Source organism: Eubalaena glacialis, chromosome 12, assembly GCF_028564815.1.
Source record: "Eubalaena glacialis isolate mEubGla1 chromosome 12, mEubGla1.1.hap2.+ XY, whole genome shotgun sequence".
Taxonomy (NCBI): domain Eukaryota; kingdom Metazoa; phylum Chordata; class Mammalia; order Artiodactyla; family Balaenidae; genus Eubalaena; species Eubalaena glacialis.
The window spans coordinates 42,526,826-42,546,285 of record NC_083727.1 but is presented as its reverse complement, the minus strand read 5'-3'; the positions used below and the strand labels follow the sequence as shown (position 1 = coordinate 42,546,285).

The 19,460-nt window shown below is 36.2% G+C and overlaps 1 protein-coding gene across 1 annotated transcript in view; it reads right to left on the bottom strand.

The window, feature by feature from the left end:
• MAN1A1 (mannosidase alpha class 1A member 1) overlaps positions 1–19,460 on the bottom strand; it is a 165,674-nt gene that overhangs the window by 19,568 nt on the left and 126,646 nt on the right. The window contains exons 7-9 of the mRNA XM_061207179.1: positions 16,660–16,783; positions 14,509–14,602; positions 6,226–6,341 (exon numbers count right to left, since the gene is read on the bottom strand). Coding sequence (XP_061063162.1) covers positions 6,226–6,341; positions 14,509–14,602; positions 16,660–16,783 — 334 coding nt within the window. The remainder of the gene's footprint in view (positions 1–6,225; positions 6,342–14,508; positions 14,603–16,659; positions 16,784–19,460) is intronic.

Genomic DNA, 19,460 nt, shown 5'->3' with positions numbered 1-19,460 from the left:
TTTAAAGGCTGTGCGAAATGAAGGCCAATGTTCTAACTAAGGTGTCTGGTTCCTATATGTGAAATAGTAAAGAGTTGTGTCTGCTCTACTTAGTGAAGTTCACTACTGACCTTGGAGGGAACCAATGTAATATTAAATCCAGTCAACTAGAGCAGTGCAAGTTGTATTTATATTTAAACAAATAAGTTGGTCTATTGTGAAATCACCCAGAATTCCTTTTAGGGACACTGATTTTAGAACAATGGCAACATCACTGGAATTACAAATATCCATTTTTTCCCCTATGAATTATTATTATTATTATTTTTAAAAAATTTCTAATTTCATACCTAAACTATGTAAGAGGCTGAGCCCAACAGGACATCTCCCACATAAGGCCACTTCTCTAAGATTAGGATATGTAAGTTACCTACCTAACACATAGAAATAAACATAGAGAACTGGGAAAAGGGGGAGACAGAGAAATATGATCCAAATGAAGGAACAAGACATAGTCTCAGAAAAAGAACAAAACAAAGTAGAGATAAGCAATATACCTGATAAAGAGTTCAAGGTAATGATCATAAAGATGCTCACTGAACTCAAGAGAAGAATGGATAAATACAGTGAGAATTTCAACAACAAAGAGTTAGAAAATATAAGGAAGAAACAGAGCTGAAGAATACAATAATGGAAATTTAAAAAATATACTAGAAGGAATAAACAGTATGTTAGATGATACAGAGGAATGAATTAGTGATCTGGAAGACAGAGTAGTAGAAATCACACAAAGTTGAACAGAAAGGAGATAAAAAAAGAAATTAAAAAAATGAGGTTAATCTAAGAGATCTCTGGCACAACATCAAGCATACTAACATTTGCATTACAGGGTCCAAGGAGGAGAAGAGGGACAGGAAGGGACAGGGAACTTATCTGAAGAAACAATGGCTAAAAACTTACCTAACCTGGGAAAGGAAACAAACATCCAGGCCCAGGAAGCAAAGAAAGTCCCAAACAAGACACACCAAGGCACATCATAATTAAAATGGTAAAAATTAAAGATAAAGACTCTTAAAAGCAGCAAGAGAAGGGCAACTAGTTACCTACAAGAAAACTCTTATGAAACTATCAGATGTCTCCTCAGCAGAAACACTGCAGGCCAGAAAGGAGTGGCACAATATATCTAAAGTGATGAAAGGGAAAAGCCTATAACAAGGAATACTCTTCTTAGCAAAGTTATCATTCAGATTTGAAAGAGAGATAAAGAGTTTTACAAACAAGCAAAAGTTGAAAGAATTTAGCACCACTAAACTGGCTTTATAAGAAATGTTAAAGGGACTCCTCTAAGCAGAAAAGAAAAGGCCACAACTAGAAATATGAAAATTATGAGAGGAAAAACATCACTGGTAAAGACAAACAGATAGTAAAGGTAGTCGATCAACCACATAAAGCTAGTAAGAAGGTTAAAAGACAAAAGTAGTAAAATCATATATATCCATAATAAGTAGTATGGATACACAAAACAAAAAGATGTAAAATATGACATCAAAAACATTACACGTGGTGGGGGAAATAAAAATGTAGAGTGGTTAGAACGTATTCAAGCTCAAGAGATCATCAACTTAAAATAATCATATATACATATGAATGATGTTCAATATGAACCTCTTGGTAATTACAAACCAAAAACCTATAATAGATACACACACTCAAAAAAGAGGAAGGAACACAACATAAAGCTAAAGATTGTAATCAAATCACAAGGGAAGAGAGCAAAAGAATAAGAAAGAAACGAAAAAGAACTATGAAAACAATGAACAAAATGGCAAAAAGTACATACGTATAATAATTATTTCAAGTGTAAATGGATTAAATGCTCTTATCAAAAGACATAGAGTGGCTGAATGGATGAAAAATCAAGACCCATATATATGGAAAAATCAAGACCCATATATATGCTGCCTACAAGAGACTCATTTCAGATCTAAAGGCACACAGACTGATAGATAAAAAAGGTTATTCCATGCAAATGGAAATGGAAAGAAATCTGGAAGCAATACCATATCAGACAAAATAGAATTGAAACAAAGACTGTAAAAAGAAACAAAAAAGGACTTTACGTAATGATCAAGGGATCAATCCAAGATGAAGATATAATAATTGTAAATAAATATGCTCCCAATATAAGACCACTTAAATACATAAGCAAATATTAACAGACATAAAAGGAGAAATTGACAGTAACACAATAATAGTAAGGGACTTAAACACCCCACTCACATCAATAGGCAGGTCATCCAGAAAAAAAATAAGGAAACACTGACCTTAAATGACACATTAGACCAAACAGACTTAATAAATAGATAATTTAAGAAAACTGAGATCGTATCAAGCAACTTTTCTCACCACAGTGCTATGAGACTATAAATAAACTACAAGAAAAAATGCAAAAAACATAAACATGTGGAGGCTAAACAATACACTAGTAACAACCAGTGGATCACTGAAGAAATCAAAGAAGAAATAAAAAAATACCTGGAGACAAGTGAAAATGTAATCACATTGATCTAAAATCTATGGGACACAGAAAAAGCAGTTCTAAGAGGGAAGTTTATAGCAATACAAGCCTACATCAGGAGACAAGACAAATCTCAAATAAACAACCTAAACTTACACCCAAAGGAAATAGAAAAAGAACAAACAAAACCCAAAGTTAGTAGAGCAGAAATAAATAAAATAGAGACCAAAAAACCGCAATAACAATTGAAAAGATCAAAGAAACTAAGATCTGGTTCTTTGAAAAGATAAACAAAATTGATAAACCTTTAGCCAGACTCATCAAGAAAAAAAGAGAGGGCCCAAATAAATAAATCAGAAATGAAAGAGGAGAAGTTAAAATGATACCATGGAAATAAAAAGGATCATAAGAGATTACTATGAACATTTATATGTCAATAAAATGGACAACCTAGAAGAAATGAAAAAATTCCTAGAAATATATAATCTCCTAAGATGGAACTGGAAATATCAATAGAAAATATTAATAGACCAATTACCAGTAAAAAAATTGAATCAGTAATAAAAAAAAAAGTTCCAACAAACAAAAGTTTGGAATCAGTTGGCTTCATGGGTGAATTCTACCAAACATTTAGAGAAGAGTTAACACCTATTCTTCTCAAACTATTCCAAAAAACTGAAGAAGAAGGAATGCTTCTGAAATTCTATAAGGCCAGTTTTACCCTGATACCAAAACCAAAAAAAAAAAATACAGGCCAATATCAGTGATAAACATAGATGATAAAATCCTCAACAAAATATTAGCAAACCAAATTCAACAATAAATGAAATGGATCATACACCATGATCAAGTGGGATTTATCCCAGGGATGCGAGGATGGTGTAGTATCTGCAAATCAATCAATGTGCTATACTACATGAACAAATTGGAGAATAAAACTCATATGATCATCTCAATAGATGTAGAAAAAGCTTTTGACAAAATTCAACATCCATTTATGATAAAAACTCTCAACAAAATAGATACAGAGGGGATCTACCTCAAGATAATTAAGCCCATATATGACAAACCTATAGCCAACATCATAATAAATGATAAAGAACTGAAAGCAACAAGATCAGGAACAAGGCAAGGATGCCCACTCTTGTCACTTTTATTCAACATAGTTTTGGAAGGCCTAGCCACAGCAAATAGACAAGAAAAAGAATAAAAGAAGTCCAAATTGGAAAGGAAAAAGTAAAACTGTCACTTTTTGCAGATGACATACTATATATAGAAAAATCCTAAAGACACTACCAAAGTAGTAGGACTAATAAATAAATTCAGTAAAATTGCAGGATACAAAATTAATATACAGGTATCTGTTGCATTCCTATACACTAATAACAGACTATAAGAAAGATAAATTAATAAAACAATCCCATTTACGACTGCATAAAAAGTGTAAAATACCTAGGAATATATCTAACCAAAGAGGTAAAAGACTTGTACTCTGAAAAGTATAAGACATCAATGAAAGAAACTGAAGACAACACAAACAAATAAGAAGATATACCATGGTCATGGATTGGAAGAATAAATATTGTTAAAATGACCAGACTACCCAAGGCAATCAACAGATTCAATGCAATCCCTACCAAAATACCAAAAACATTTTTTATAGAACCAGAACAAATAATTCTAAAATTTGTATGGAACCACAAAAGATCCCAAATAATCAAACCAATCTTGAGAAAGAAGTACAAAGCTGGAGGTATTAGACTCTCTGCTTTCAAACTATACTACAAAGCTACAGTAATAAAAACCATACAGTACAGTCACAAAAACAGACACATAGATCAATGGAACAGAATAGAGAGCCCAGAAATAAACCCATGCTTATATGATCAATTAATCTATGATAAAGGAGGAAAGAATATACAGTGAGAAAAAGATAGCCTCTTCAATAAATGGTGATGGGAAAACTGGACAGCTACATGCAAGAGAATCAAACTGGACTACTTTTTCACACCATATATAAAAATAAATTCAAAATTGATTAAAGATTTAAGTGTAGACCTGAAACTATAAAACTCCTACAAGAAAACACTGGCAGTGCACTCTTTTGACATTGGTCTTAGCAATATATATATATCTATATGTGTGTATATATATATCTATATATATCTATATATTTTTTGATCTGTCTCCTCAGGGATGGAAAATAAAATAAAAAATAAACAAGTGAGATTACAACAAACTAAAAAGCTTTTGCACAGTGAAGGAAACTAACAACAACAAAAAAAGTGAAAAGGCCACCTACTAAATGGGAGAAGATATTTGAAAATATATCTGATAAGGGATTAATATCCAAAATACACAAAGAACTCATAAAACTCAACAAATAACCAGATTAAAATGGACAGAAGACCTGAATAGACATTTTTCCAAAGAAGATGGAAGGCAGAGAGATGGCCAACAGACACATGAAAAGATGCTCAAGATCACTAATCATCAGGGAAATGCAAATGAAAATCACAATGAGATAACATCTCACACCTGTCAGAATGGCTATCATCACAGACAACAAATAACATGTGTTGGTGAGGGTATGAAGAAAAGGGAATCCTTGTGTACTATTTTGGGATTGTAAATTGGTGCAGCCACTATAAAACTGCCATACGATCCAGCGATTTCACTTTAGGGTATTTATCTGAAGAAAACAAAAACACTAATATGGAAAGATATATGCACCTGCATGTTCACTGCTGCATTTTTTCCCATAGCCAAGATATGGAAGCAACCTAAGTGTTCAAATGGGTGGTTGCCAGAGGGGAGGGGGATGAGGGAGCAGGAGAAATAAGTGAAGAGGATTAAGAGGTACAAACCTCCAATTATAAAATAAGCCACAGGGATGCAATATACAGCATAAGGAATATGGTCAATAATATTGTAATAACTTTGTATGGGGACAGATGGTTACTAGACTCATTGTGGTAGTAATTTCATAACATATACAAATGTCAGATCACTATACAGTACACCTGAAACTAACATAATATCATACATCAACTACATTTCACTTAAAAAAAAAACTATTTAAACTAACACAACATTGTTAATATAAAAAAAATTTTAAAAAAACTAGTTAAGGAAACAAACACTACATAAAGTATCTATCTAACACACTACTTAGTACACAGAAGGTAATTCAAATATTTGTTCACTCTCATTCCTCTTCCATCACAAAGGACCTTTGAAAACTATTAATAATCTTCGATTAAATATTAGTTTGGTTAGTTCAGATTTTTATTTGAAAGTACTATTTATCTCTGGAGGTAAGTTTACTTCAAAGGGAGGTAGCCATTAGGATTGTCTGTAATCTTGGGCAATTTTAACTTCCTCAATTTTTAGAATATATAATAAATTCAGGATTTTTTCTTCGCTATAATTTTAAGTGTGACTCTAATAGGGAACTCATACTTGTTGAAGAAAAATACCCCTTTTTCAGATGTGTGAATCTTAACTGAGGTTTCAACCATGAAAAAAACTTTTAACTGCCCTATTAGAACTAAACATTATCAAGTATGATTATTATTGTTATAATTATATTAGCACATATTGAACTCTACCTAACTGGAAACATTTTGTAACCCACTCAGGTAGTATTCCATTTTTTCATTAAAGCTTGATTAATATGCAAGTTATAAGTTAGTTGAGTGGCAACGATGATTTAAATTTGGGTTTACCTTAATAGCATCGAAATACATCTTCTTAGCTTGTAGATCTGTCTTGTCAGACATTAACCATGCCTTTAGCAAATATTCATAAAAGCTGTCTCCAAGTCCTCCAACTGATACATGATCTGCAAAGAGAGGGAAATGAATCTTAGACTGATTCAGACTTTAATTCAGATAATGCAGTAAAATCATATTAGTAACTAGGATGCAAAACCGTTAAGTCAACTGCAACTCAATGTTACATTTAAATTCCAACAAATCTCTTGTTTTCAGAAAGATATTCTGAAATGAGCAGATGTGCTGTTAACTAATGTGATATACTGTAAATAATTACCAGTGTAGTATTGTAAACATGCAGATAAAAAATATATAATCAACCTTAATTCTAAAACTGTTTCTTTAGTAAAAATACCAAATTAAAATGTTTCACCATATATATTCAAATATATTTTTAATTGCTTTATCTCTCAATAATAAACTATGTCAAAGCTATGAGTATCATCAAATCTTAAAAAAAACAAAAATAAAACTGGCTTGCAATATAACCAGAAGCTCCTCAGCTTCTTGTATTATAATTTTTATTATTTGATAGGTTTTGTAGTGTTATCAATCTGAAGGGTCAAAATCCTTTGAGAGAGGTAAGAAAGAAGACAGGGCAGGAGAAGTTTTTCTTTTTAATACAGTCACCCCTCCATATCTGTAGGTTCCCCATCAGTAGATTCAATCAACTGTGGATTGAAAATATGATAAAAAAAATTCAAGGAAGTTCCAAAAAGCAAAACTTCAACTTGCCATGCACAGCCAAATTCTATTTACATGGCATTTACATTGTTTTTACATAGCATTTACATTGTATTAGGTATTATAAATAATCTAGAGATGATTTAAAGTATCTGGAGGATATGCATAGGTTATATGCAAATACTATGCCATTTTACATAAGGGACTTGAGCATCCATGAATTTTGGTATCCCTGGGGTCCTGGAACCAATCTCCTGCAGATAGGGAGGAATCAATGTACTCCATTCCTACAGTCCCCCTCCACTGTCATTTACCATGCCAGATCCACTACATATTTATATTATTGCTATACAAACAGTCTTTGACTTATATAGGTAGGTAATCCTCATTAAAAGTGAGAAAACTGAGGTTTAGAGGGGCTAAATGAGATTATAACATTGGTAGGTGCCAGCTAACTCTTCAGCCCACACAGGGTCTCAAACTTGGAATCACTTGCTTTCTAACATATAACACTAAATGTACATATTCTTTTGCCTGCTGCTTGAATGAATACTGTTACTTTTCAAGCATATCTACCTACAAAAACAGAGACATACTCTCTTTGAAATATCATTCCTAGAATTCACAGAGAATTTGTGCATTAATAAGATAGTCTTATTTGGGAAATTTGCATTTGAAGTTTCATAACTCGAAACTAACTTTATGTATCTATTAAAAAAATAAAACCTTTATTAGTTGATTTAGTTACACAAAAGTAAATTGGTTTTTATACTACTATCAAGACAATTTTCTCCTGAGTCCCACCCAACAACTCCACTTGGACATGGGGACCTAAAATTGAACACAGGTTAAAAGTGAATGCATTATCTTTTCCTCCTCAACCTTATCTTAGCCTTGGTCCCTATCTCACTAAGTGGCGCCATCATCCTGCCAAGTCTGCACAAGTCAGACATCAAATAGTCATTCTTTACCTCTTCTCTCCTTCACTCCCATATTCAATGAGTTACTGAACTCTACTCATTTTACCTCTAATGTATCTCTTAAGTGCATCTACTCCTTCCTGTCCTCACTAATGTGATTCTGGCCCAAGCTACCGCTATGCCCTGACTGAGTCTGCAATGGCAAATTATCTGGTCTCCTGCACTGTGATAGTATCTTGCTATTTAAACTTATTAAAATTAAAAAAAAATCAGTTCCTCAGCCACACTAGTGCTCATACATGTGGCCTGTGGCTACTGCACTGAAGAGGGAAGACACAAAACATTTCCGTCATTACACAAAGTTCTGATGGCAGTGCCACTCCAATCTATTTCCCACATTAATGAATGCCAGAGCAACCCTTTTAAGATGTGAATCAGATCAGCCCTTACTTGAAGCCTTCAATGATGAAGACTCAAAGCCTGGGTCTCTGGAGACCTGGGAGGCCCTGTATGACCTCAATCTTCTCTATATTATCAGTTCTGCTCTATCTGCTCTCTGCCCTCTTGCTATATGGTCCCTCTTTTGGTTTCTCAAAACCATCAGGCTCCTTCCCACCTCAGGGATTCTAAAGGCATTGTTCTCTCTGTCTGAAGTGCGCTCCCTGATTCCTTTTCCCTCCATTTAGTAATCCTTACTCATATTTCATATCTGATGCCCACTAAGTTCTCTCATTATACACTTTCTGATCGCACACGTGTACCACACCTGCACTTTCATAAGATGGTGAAATTTTTTTGGTCTCCTTCATAAGATTATGATCCAGGAGGGCAGGGACCAGACCTATTATGTTTCCCAGTCCACATCAGCTCCTAAAAAGCATCTTGCACATAGTAGGTACTCAGTAAAAAATTGATGAACAAAGCAAAATTCTTTTAAGTCAGTCTTATTAAGGACTACACCTATGAAGCCCAGAAGGGCTATATTTTTAAGTAAATATGTGATTTTCTTTTGCAGAAAGTCCAGAATTACAGTTTTAATTTTAATGTAAAATTAGTATTTTTATAATTGTAAGGCTGATCCTTAAAATAGCAGTTTGAAGTGACCTTTACAATTTCCTAAATAAATCGCCACAGAAACCTCTGACATTTACAAACTAAATAGACTCAGTACTATCTCATCGATAATAAGCCCTGTTGTTATAAACATGACTGCAGGAGACAAATGCAAGAGATGTGTGGTAAAGCAAATCATGTCCAGTTACTGTCAAAATAACGGGGACTAAATAAGTAATAGGAAATGATGGCCATGATCCAGACATGTCCTTTAGAGTTAAAGCAATGAGAGTTGAAAACTAACAGCCAGAAGCAGCTTCATTTTCTTCTCCCTTGGGTTATGATTCTATAATGAAGGAAGAAGCAAGCTTGGGCATTTGGTGATTTTTTAAAAAAGGAAAAGGGTTTACATATTTGTTTTAATTAATGTTGCTAAGTGCTAGTTAATTTTCTATTTTCCTACCTATAAAATTTTTATATTTGGAAAGAATCAAAATAAAGGAACATAAAGGAACATGAAGGAGAAACAAGAAAAGGTCTCTTTGATAATTTAGCATATCACTCACTAAGCTTCCCCCATGTCTGGATGACTATTTGTGTTGGCAACAAAGTCCTGTGTAAATATCTCAGTGGCTTTAAGAGAGAACATGCCTGATTTTATCAGCAGGAAAGGACTGTCTACTTCTAGAAAGAACATATGTGGTATTCTTATTCCCAAATGCTCTAAACATAATGTGTATAATAGCTACTCAAATATTATGTTCTTTTATAAAAGGGGTAATGTATTCTTTTCTTTTCTATAAAAGGGGTAATGTATTCTTTTCTTTTCAGTAGGATTAGGTCACATAAAAGGATTCCTAATACTTAAAAAGAGAAAAAAAAATCAAAAGAATCAAGACAAAAAGGATTAAATACTCAGCATCTTCACTTTTTAATTTTATAGACCTCATCTGAATCTGAACTTCTCTCCTCAAAGCAATCCCCCAATGATACTAGTACCACCATATTTTATAGATACACACACACACACACACACATATAATGTTGTTATGTTAACTGAAGAAGGGTGATAATTGTTCTGTTTATAAGACACGGAGCCCCATATTTGGCCTCAACAGTCAAGAGATATTATCATTGACCAGGACCGGATGCTGCCTCTCAGCCACAATTGAGGAGCAGGAGACAAATTGTTCAGAGAGGAAAAACAGAACCATTATTAAAAGCAGAGGCAGAAAAAGTCAGATTGGATACGGACTGCATGAGTATTCACAAAATTCAAGTAAGCTCCTACTAGCTGTAAGATACTATGTGCTGAGTTAACAAATATGGCGAAGTGACTGTCCTCAAAAGTTTTGGATCCATAGGAAGATGGGTATGCATATGAATCATTAGGAAAAGACTGTGATAGGAACGTACCGAACGTGTTGGGACAGAGGAGGAAGAAGGGGGCGGGCAGAGGAGGAGTGGGTGCTAACAATCCAACCAGTGTCTTGAAGAAAGCCACCTAGAAGAAATGGAGATTGAGCTGGTTCTTGGTAGAGTTAGAAGTGTAGTAAAAGGGCTGAGGAAACAGCACAAGCCAAGACCTGGATATGGCCAAGCAGACCTTGATTAAAGAATAAAAAAAAGTGTGTCTTCCTTGTGGCTGGAACACAGGATGGGGGTTGGGGAAGAGAGACAGGGGACTCATGAACCCTATTTGTTTTTCCATCAGGAATTGGCCCATAAACAATCCAATTACAAAGGGCCCTTTGTACCAGGAAGCATGGCCAAATACGTAGCGTATTGGTGACCCAGAAGGTGAAGCTGGGATGTTCCAGAACAACTGACTCTTTTTGTCCCTCTTCATAGTGACCTCTAAATCCTATATCACAGGAAGAAAAAAGTAAATCATAGAGACTTTTCTTCAACTTTTGAAATCTTTCCTGAGAAGGAGAACTTTAAAAACGCTTGTCCTTTCAGAGAATCGTATCTAGTTATCTTGAACTCAGAAAGTTACTCAGGTTCTATTTTATCCCAAATACTATAGTGGCCCTCACACATTTTAGCCTCAGCACCCTTTTACACTCTCAAAAACGAATAAGCACCCTAAAGAACTTGTTTATGTGATATCTATCAATATTTACCATATTGGAAATTAAAACAGAATTTAAAATATTTTATTAATTTATTTAAAGTAATAATATACCCATTATATTAATATATAGATTTTTCATAAGAATATGTTACATTTTACAAAACAAAAATAATTAGTGGGAAGACTGATACCATTTTACATTTTTGCAAATCTCTTTGATGTTTGCTGTACTAGAAGACAATTGGATTTTCATATCTGCTCTACATTCAATCTGCTGCTATATGTTGTTCTGGCTGAAATATATGAAGAAAATTCAGCCTCACACATTTATACAGTTGGAAAGCAAAGAGTATTCTGATAGTCTTTTCAGATAATTGTGGGTAATTTTTCTTTGGTACTACAACAAAACTTGACAAGTGGTCAAAGTTTTTTAACAGTTGCAATGTGGAGTTAGAAACCACATCGATAAATTTTTGTACTATTACATTAAAATCCACTGGGCCATCTTGCACTTTGAATGCACTTTTTCTCACAAATGATTTTATAGCAGCATGCATTGGTCATTTGGAAAATACTGGTTCACTGAATTATGCACATCTTCCAGATGTTGATACATTTGATTATACAACATTGAAAAACCATATTTGTTCATATCATCACCAATCTCAGCAGAAGAGTCTTTTAGTGTTGGTGAAAGACATTAAGCTTATGGTGGCAATGAGCAAGTTTTTCAAAATTCTAATTTTCATTTAGAAGCTCAAGTTTTACCTTTGGCACAGGTACTGTTAGTTTTCCTGGAAGCAACGTGCTCATTTTTGCGACCACGTCTATCAATTACCCAAGTCTGAATAACCAGTTTGTCTTCAGCAGTTCTTTCAAGTAAAAATGGTGACTTATGAAACAACATGCAGCTAGTTCAGCTTGCAACTCAATCACACGAGTGCTTTTCTATGAGGCAACCACTATTTTTCATCATGCAGCAGAAACACCTTAAGCGTCCTTTCCATTTAATCATACAGAATATTACAATGATGTGTACTCAATGATTGAGATTTACTAGAATCAGTAAATTTTTTGCTTCATTAAGAGCATTCATGAGTGAAACTGGCATCTTTTTATTTGTTATCTGCAGTGAAGGATGTGACCACAGGTATATCTCATTTTATTGCCCTTTGCAGATACTTCGTTTTATAAAAATTGAAAGTTTGTGACAACCCTGCATTGAGCAAGTCTATCAGCATCATTTTCCCAACACCATTTGCTGCTCACTTTGTGTCTCTGTGTCACAGTTTGAAAATTTTCACGCTATTTCTTTTTCATTACTATTATTTTTTTATGGTCATATGTGATCAGTGATCTTTGATATTACTATGACTTACTGAAGGCTCAGAAGATGGCTAGCATTTTTTAGCAATAAAGTATTTTTACATTAAAGTATATACAGTGTTTTTTAGACATAATACTACTGCATACTTAATGGACTACAGTATAGTGTAAACATAACTTTTATATGCACTGGGAAATAAAAAAGAATGTGTGACTAGCTTTATTGTGATATTTGATTTATTGCAGTGGCCTGGAACTGAACCCACAATGTTTCTGAGGTATGCCTGGTGTTAGTACTATCTAGTGTCTCTGCCATGGCTATCACTATGGCTTCAGCAGTTTTGTCCACCATTGCTTTTGCAATGTAACTGCAACTGTCAGCACAGTAAAAAAGGCAGAAAGTCTTAGTGTTATTACAAAAATAGCTTTGATTTTGTAGATCCCCTGAGAGATTTCAGGGACATCTAGTGATCTGCAGACCACACTTAGGTTAAGTGGCAACCTTGACCATGGTGTTGTGGTCTCAATGCTAGGGCCTTCCATAGACATTACTAACACAGACATAGATTTTAGCACATTTTTTCTACTACATTATTCTTTAAGAAAAATACTTCTAAAGTAACAGTGAGGCATAATCATCTAGGAATATCATATTTAAATATAAAGAAAAAAACTCAAATTAGAGTAAAATTTCAAGACGTCGCTAACATCCACGGCACAGCTAGACGTCTCACTTAGGATTTTTCATTTGCTCTCAGGTGCTGCTTAATCTACCACTGTTTTTCCAAATCAGCTTGAGAACATTTCTCTCAGCTACTCTGAATCTTTATATGCCTGGCCAAAGTCCCTAAGGATCTGAAGTGAGGGCTTCTAGCACAATACTTTCTTCTACGGTAAAGTTACCTCTCCTGGCAGGAAGCCTTTATCTGCTGGCTTAAAATTGACTAACGTACCCTGTTTGCTCTTACAATTTCTCAACCCTTAAAGACTCAGGCTCCTCTCCCATCCTGTAGCCAAACAGAAAGAGAAAATGTTACAAAATAGAATACTCTAGTTAGTCTGGGTAAACCTTGCTAGTCATTAGCACAAAGGAACAATTTTCTTATCTATATAACCAGTTTATTATAGGCTAGCATCCCCACAGTACCCTGACCAGATATTCCCTTTCTGATTAACAGCTTTAAATGTGCTTACAGATCATCATGCTCACAGTTATGCATGAAAAATAAACAATCTAGTTCCCCGGTAACATTTACAGTCTGTCTTATGACAGAAGCCTATTTATTAAAGGAACCATGCTCCCTTTCCCCTTTTCTAAAGATTCTCCAACAAGATTTGTGCTTTTCTTGGTGTTCCTTCTCTCTGTTACTAGAACAGTGCTGGGTATCATAAAGAGCTAAAACAATGCTTAACTTTTTTTTATTATTAATTATTGGAGTATAGTTGCTTTACAATTTTGTTAGTTTCTGTTGTACAGAAAAGTGAATCAGCTATACATATATGTGTATCCCCTCTTTTTCATTTAATTTAAATTAAATTAAATTAAATTAATTATTTATATATTTTTGGCCGTGTCGCGTCTTAGTTGCGGCACATGGGATCTTCGTTGAGGCATCGGGATTTTTCCTTGCGGCACGCGGGCTTCTCTCCAGTTGTGGTTTGCACGCTTCTCTCTAGTTGTGGCATGTGGGTTTTCTCTCTCTAGTTGTGGCGCAGGGGCTCCAGAGTGCGTGGGCTCTGTAGTTTGCAGCACTTGAGCTCTCTAGTTGAGGCGCACGAGCTCAGTAGTTGCGGCGCATGTGCTTAGTTGCCCCACACCATGCGGGATCTTAGTTCCCCTACCAGAGATCGAAGCTGGGTCCCCTGCATTGGAAGGCGGATTCTTTACCACTGAACCACCAGGGAAGTCGCTGTACCCCCTCTCTTTTGGATTTCCTTCTCATTTAGGTCATCACAGAGCACTGAGTAGAGTTTCCTGTGCTATACAGTAGGTTCTCATTAGTTATCTATTTTATACATAGTAGTGTATATATGTCAATCCCAATCTCCCAGTTCATCACACCACCATCCACCCCCCACCCCCGGTATCCATACTTCCATCCTCTACGTCTGTGTCTCTACTTCTGCTTTGCAAATAAGTTCATCTGTATCAACAATGCTTAACTTTTGACTTACATTGAGCCCACTGTCCACTATTGGGATTCAGATAGTTAGGATAAAGGCCTTGTGGTTTTTCCAGGTTGTTCAGTACTGTTCGAATATTCATTACCTACAATAGAAAATGGAATGTTACTATGAACATATGAAGAACAAGTTTGGTGCCATTCTTCTCTCTTTCTTGATTCCATTTTTCCATGTTAGAAAAAAAAAAGTTGATTTAAATGATGCAGAATTAGAGCAAAGAGAGTTGCCACCAGCTTACAAAAATAATAACTGTAAGTGAATATAGTCACACTGATCTACCATATGGCAGACACCATAGAAGGAACTAGGATGTATCAGTGGATAAACGAAGTCATTACCATTTTGGAATTTGCATCCAGTGGAGTGAGACAGCTAACAAACAAATAAATATATCAGGTGGTAATAAATGCTATGAAAAAAATACAAAAGAGTAATGGGACAGAGTGATGTGAGGTGGTGAGGGTGTACTCTGTTAGTCAGGGTGGTCTGGGGAGGCTACTGGGAGAGTGTTTCAGCAGAAATTTAAAGGAATGAAGGAGTAAGTCATGCAGAGCAATGGAGGAAGAGCACGTGGGCAGAAGGAAGAGCAAGTACAAAAAAGCCCTGAGAAAAGGGTGGGTTTGGCAAGACCACCAAGGGTGGAGGTGAGGAAGCAAAGGGGAGAATGTCGGAGAGCCTAGAGGTGGCCAGGGCCCACATCTTGCAGGCCTCACAGACCATAATGTGGGCTCATCTTACTGAGTGTGACGCAAAGCCATTGAAAACTTGTGTTTTTACAGGATGAGTGTGACTGAGGGGGCAAGGGAGGAAGTGGTAGTCAGATGGCTACTGCACAGTCCAGCTAAGAGATGATGGATCCCTGGACTAGGGTAGCAGCACAGGTAACGGGATACAAAGGATTTCTTGATGGATTGGATCTCAGGTTTACCAAAAAGAGAGGAACCAGGATGACCTCAAGATTTCTGGTCTGAGCCATTGGGTAAACTGAGGCGTCTTTACCCAGATAATGAAGACTAGAGTAAAAGACAGTGTAGGGGCTGAGTCTGAGACATTTTAAGTCGGAGTTGTCTGATAGACCTTTCAGTGGAAATGTTGAATAGGTACTTAGCTATAGAGCCTGGAGTTCAGGGGACAGGTTGGAATTGGAATTACAAATGTGGAGTTAACAGCCTACAGATACTATGTAAAGTCATGAGATTGAATGAAATAATGGAGAGAGTGAATGTAAAAAGAAGAGGCCCCGGTTTGAGTCCTGGGGTTTTCCAATGTTTAGAAGTTGGGGTGATGAAGAAGATCCAATAGAGGAGACTGAGAAGGAGCACCTGGCAAAGACGGAGGCAAGCCAGGGGCAGAGAATGCCCAAGGAGAAGGAAGTGATCTAGTGTGCCGATGCTGAGAGGGAGAGGGGGAGGAAGAGGGAGAAGGAGAAGGAGGCAGAGGGAGAGGGAGAGGGAGAGGGAGAGGGAGAGGGAGAGGGAGAGGGAGAGGGAGAGGGAGAGGGAGAGGGAGAGGGAGAGGGAGAGGGAGAGGGAGGGAGAGAGGGAGGGGGAGGTGAGAATGACCACTGGATCTGGCAACACAGCCCTCACTGGTGTGGCTGGGGGAAAAGCGCGGCAGGAGAGCATTCAAGGGAGTGGGAGTCAAGAAGAGAAGATAACAAACACAGACAACTCTTCCAAAGAATTCTGCTGTAAAGGGGAGCTGACAAGTGGGGTGAAAGCTAAGGGCAGAGTGGTGGGGTGATGGGTGTGTTTCTTGAAAATGAGAAATTGATTCAATTGCTACTTTGCATTTGTAAAACACTTTGAGTTTAAAAAGTCTTTCATGTATATGGTTCACATAGTCCACAAAACATTATGGTTTTAGATAAGGGAAAAAATTCAGAGACGTAAAGTTACTTGCTTGAGGTGTAGAGAATCAGACATGTAAGCGAGGCCCTCTTGCACTGAGTTAGAATGGTGCCGTGAAAAGAATGGTTTACAGTTTGGTTAAATGAAATGCTGCATGTAACAAAACTTCATAAAGGGCTACGTTAAAATTGGTGGTTCTTTTCCACATTCCGTATTACTAAATCTCCCCAGAGAGGGATATTGTTTCCTACAAGTACTTTTTTGCAGTGCAGGGTATATTGGAGAATCTCACCTTATCAGCAAAGATGGGGTTTCCTGATAAGTAGCTCAAGTGTATAAACTCCAAATGCAGAGTTCCAAATTCTGCCAAAATACTGCTGCCTCCTGAGGCCCAGGGCCAATTCCTTCCAATTCCACTAAAGAAGAGAAGAGAGTGAAGAGTTATGGGTCAGAATGATTCCATTTTTTGCAGCTCTAAGTAGTAGAAGTAAAAGAGACAGCTTTTGAATAATGGCACCTCAGTTAATAGTTCGCTCTGTATATTTTAAAATATCCAGTGTTGCTTTCTTTGGCTACTGGTTTCAGGCTTTGATTCCTATCTTCAAATTGAAAATTACTTTTGACTTAAGTCAGAAAGAAGTTGTTATGTGCTTGCTGTTGATGAACAAATATTTTAGAAGGTACAGGTGCCATAAAGAGATATACACCCATTCCAAGTAGACTATAAAACAAAATCAGACCAAAACACCCCTATCATGCTCCATATCCCATATTAAGCCTTTCAACATTTTCAACATTTTAATTAATTTCAGTCTGAGAGTCCAGGGACTTTTATAGACATTCACATTATATACAACATTTTTCTTGGATATAAGATATATTTCAAAGATTCGTTAGTTATATACTCAGTCCACCCTGCTCTAAACTTCCTCCCCATTTACTAGACTTCCTTTCTTATGTTTCCCTTCACACAATTTTACCTATTTTCTAAGGCACTCATGTATTCCATGACCTATTTAATCTACGCTCAAGAACTTCAACAAAATTATGTAATTCAAATCTGAAAGAGGTCAAAGGAATAAGCTTAAAAAATTATTGCCTTGTGGCTCATCTTAGTGAAATGTTTTTTAAAAAGAGTTAGTCCTAAACATACACTGACACAAATAAACATAAAGTGGCTCTTGAGACATGGTCATACCCTTGGGTACAGTTTATTTCTGGAGAGCTACTTAAAATGTCAAACACAGGTGATAATTCAAATAAAGAATAAAGTCAATGATTCTCCTGACCAATAAATTCTCTTCCAGAAAGCTGAAAACCCACATTTTGGTTTTCATTCAGACTCACATTTACTGCATGCCTACACTTTGCCAGGGACTACACAGGGCACCGGGTTACAAGGATCCTTACAATGAATAAATCACTCTTAAGGACCTTATAGCGTAATGGGAAAGAAAGACCTAAGCGTAAATAATTCCAATCACATAGAGTAAGTGCCAAGTTAAATGTGTGAAGTGTTCTGAGCACCTAAGGCCAGGACATGCACTCCAACATGGAAGGGATCACAGAAGGCTTCTTCGAGGCGAGTCCTGAGTAGATTCTTGAAGGGTAAATAACAAGTAGTGAGGGAAGAACGGAGAGAAGGAGAATCTGGACACAGAGAGACACACAGCAGAAGGGCTAGCCAGGAACCTGAGGTAGCTCCTGAGACTGGTGAGTGGAGGGAAGGGAAGGTGGCAGAAGAGAAGGCTGCAAGGTTAAGTTGAAGCCAAACCTTGCAGGCTTGTGGATTTCTCACTTTCCTCTCTTTCTAAGTTGGCCCCATTGACATACTGCTCTTGGTGTCCCCTAGGTTTCCTATTCCCTTTGTTTTTCATTTTACGCCTCACAACCCTGGGTAAACCCTTCCAGTTCTGTCACTGCTTCTGCCACAGGCATGCTGAGGATGCTGATGAAAAGGAAAACAATGACGACAATCTGGTATCTGACATTGCAGGCTGCCACCCTCTTATTCCCTGTTTCTTTTTGGAGTAAAATCTAGATTTTGCTCCCAAACACGGATTTATAGTAAACCTAATAAAAAATAAACAGAAATAAAAGACAGAGATCTGAAAACCACATATTCATTTATTTTAGAAAATGCCTTACATTGATTAACTTCTGGGACTGAGAGTCAGTTTTTATTTTCATCGTTGGCTTAGATAAAAGGAATATCCAATCATCCAAATAGGATGAACAGCTACTTTCAAATTTTATTAACATATGGCAAATGCATACAGTAATTGGTCACTAATTTGCTGTCATGACATGTTATTTTTTTATTCCAACCGTTCTTTCACTGACCAAAGTCAATAAACCTATTTAGCAAAACTCCAAATTTCTATGTTCCAGAGAAACTATAAAAGCTACAATATCAGGGCAAGAGGGAATGATGACTTCATCCTGGAGAAGGAAGAGGATGGCATGCCGAGGAGCCCAGCCCAGTTTCCAGATCTTCAGGGACTGGTTCTTTTCAAGTTCAGGGTGTTAGAGGCTGTGGCAGCACACTCAGATGTGAAACTTAAGCAGTATATGCACTAAATAAAATTCAAATTACTCTTGTATGCAGGCATTTGTTCTCTGCTATTAATGTGGTTAATCAAGAGAAAATCAGAGATATACTGAAAAAATTTCAATATGTTAAAAAAAGATTTAAAAAGGTTTATATATATATATAATCTCTTTGTCTTTGCACACATTCATATCAGAAGGAAAACAGCACTGTATCACTAATTATATAGGGAGCAAAACATTAAAAGCACTAGCAAAGGATATGTCATGGGAACAGAAAGAAAGCTGGGTTTTGAATACCTATATGTTTATATGAAAGTATAGCTTTGGTTGCCATTCTTTCAATCTACAAAATTAATGTGTTTCAGTAAAATTATAAGATCAATGGTTACACTGGCTCTTAAATGTAAATCAGGGAAGGGTTTCAGGAAATCAGATAGGGCATCATTATATCTAGATATTAAATAAGGTCATTTGCCTTTTCTTAGGCAAAGCTGCAAAGACATGGAGATTGGCCTGGAAAGCATGAGGCACATGCCATGG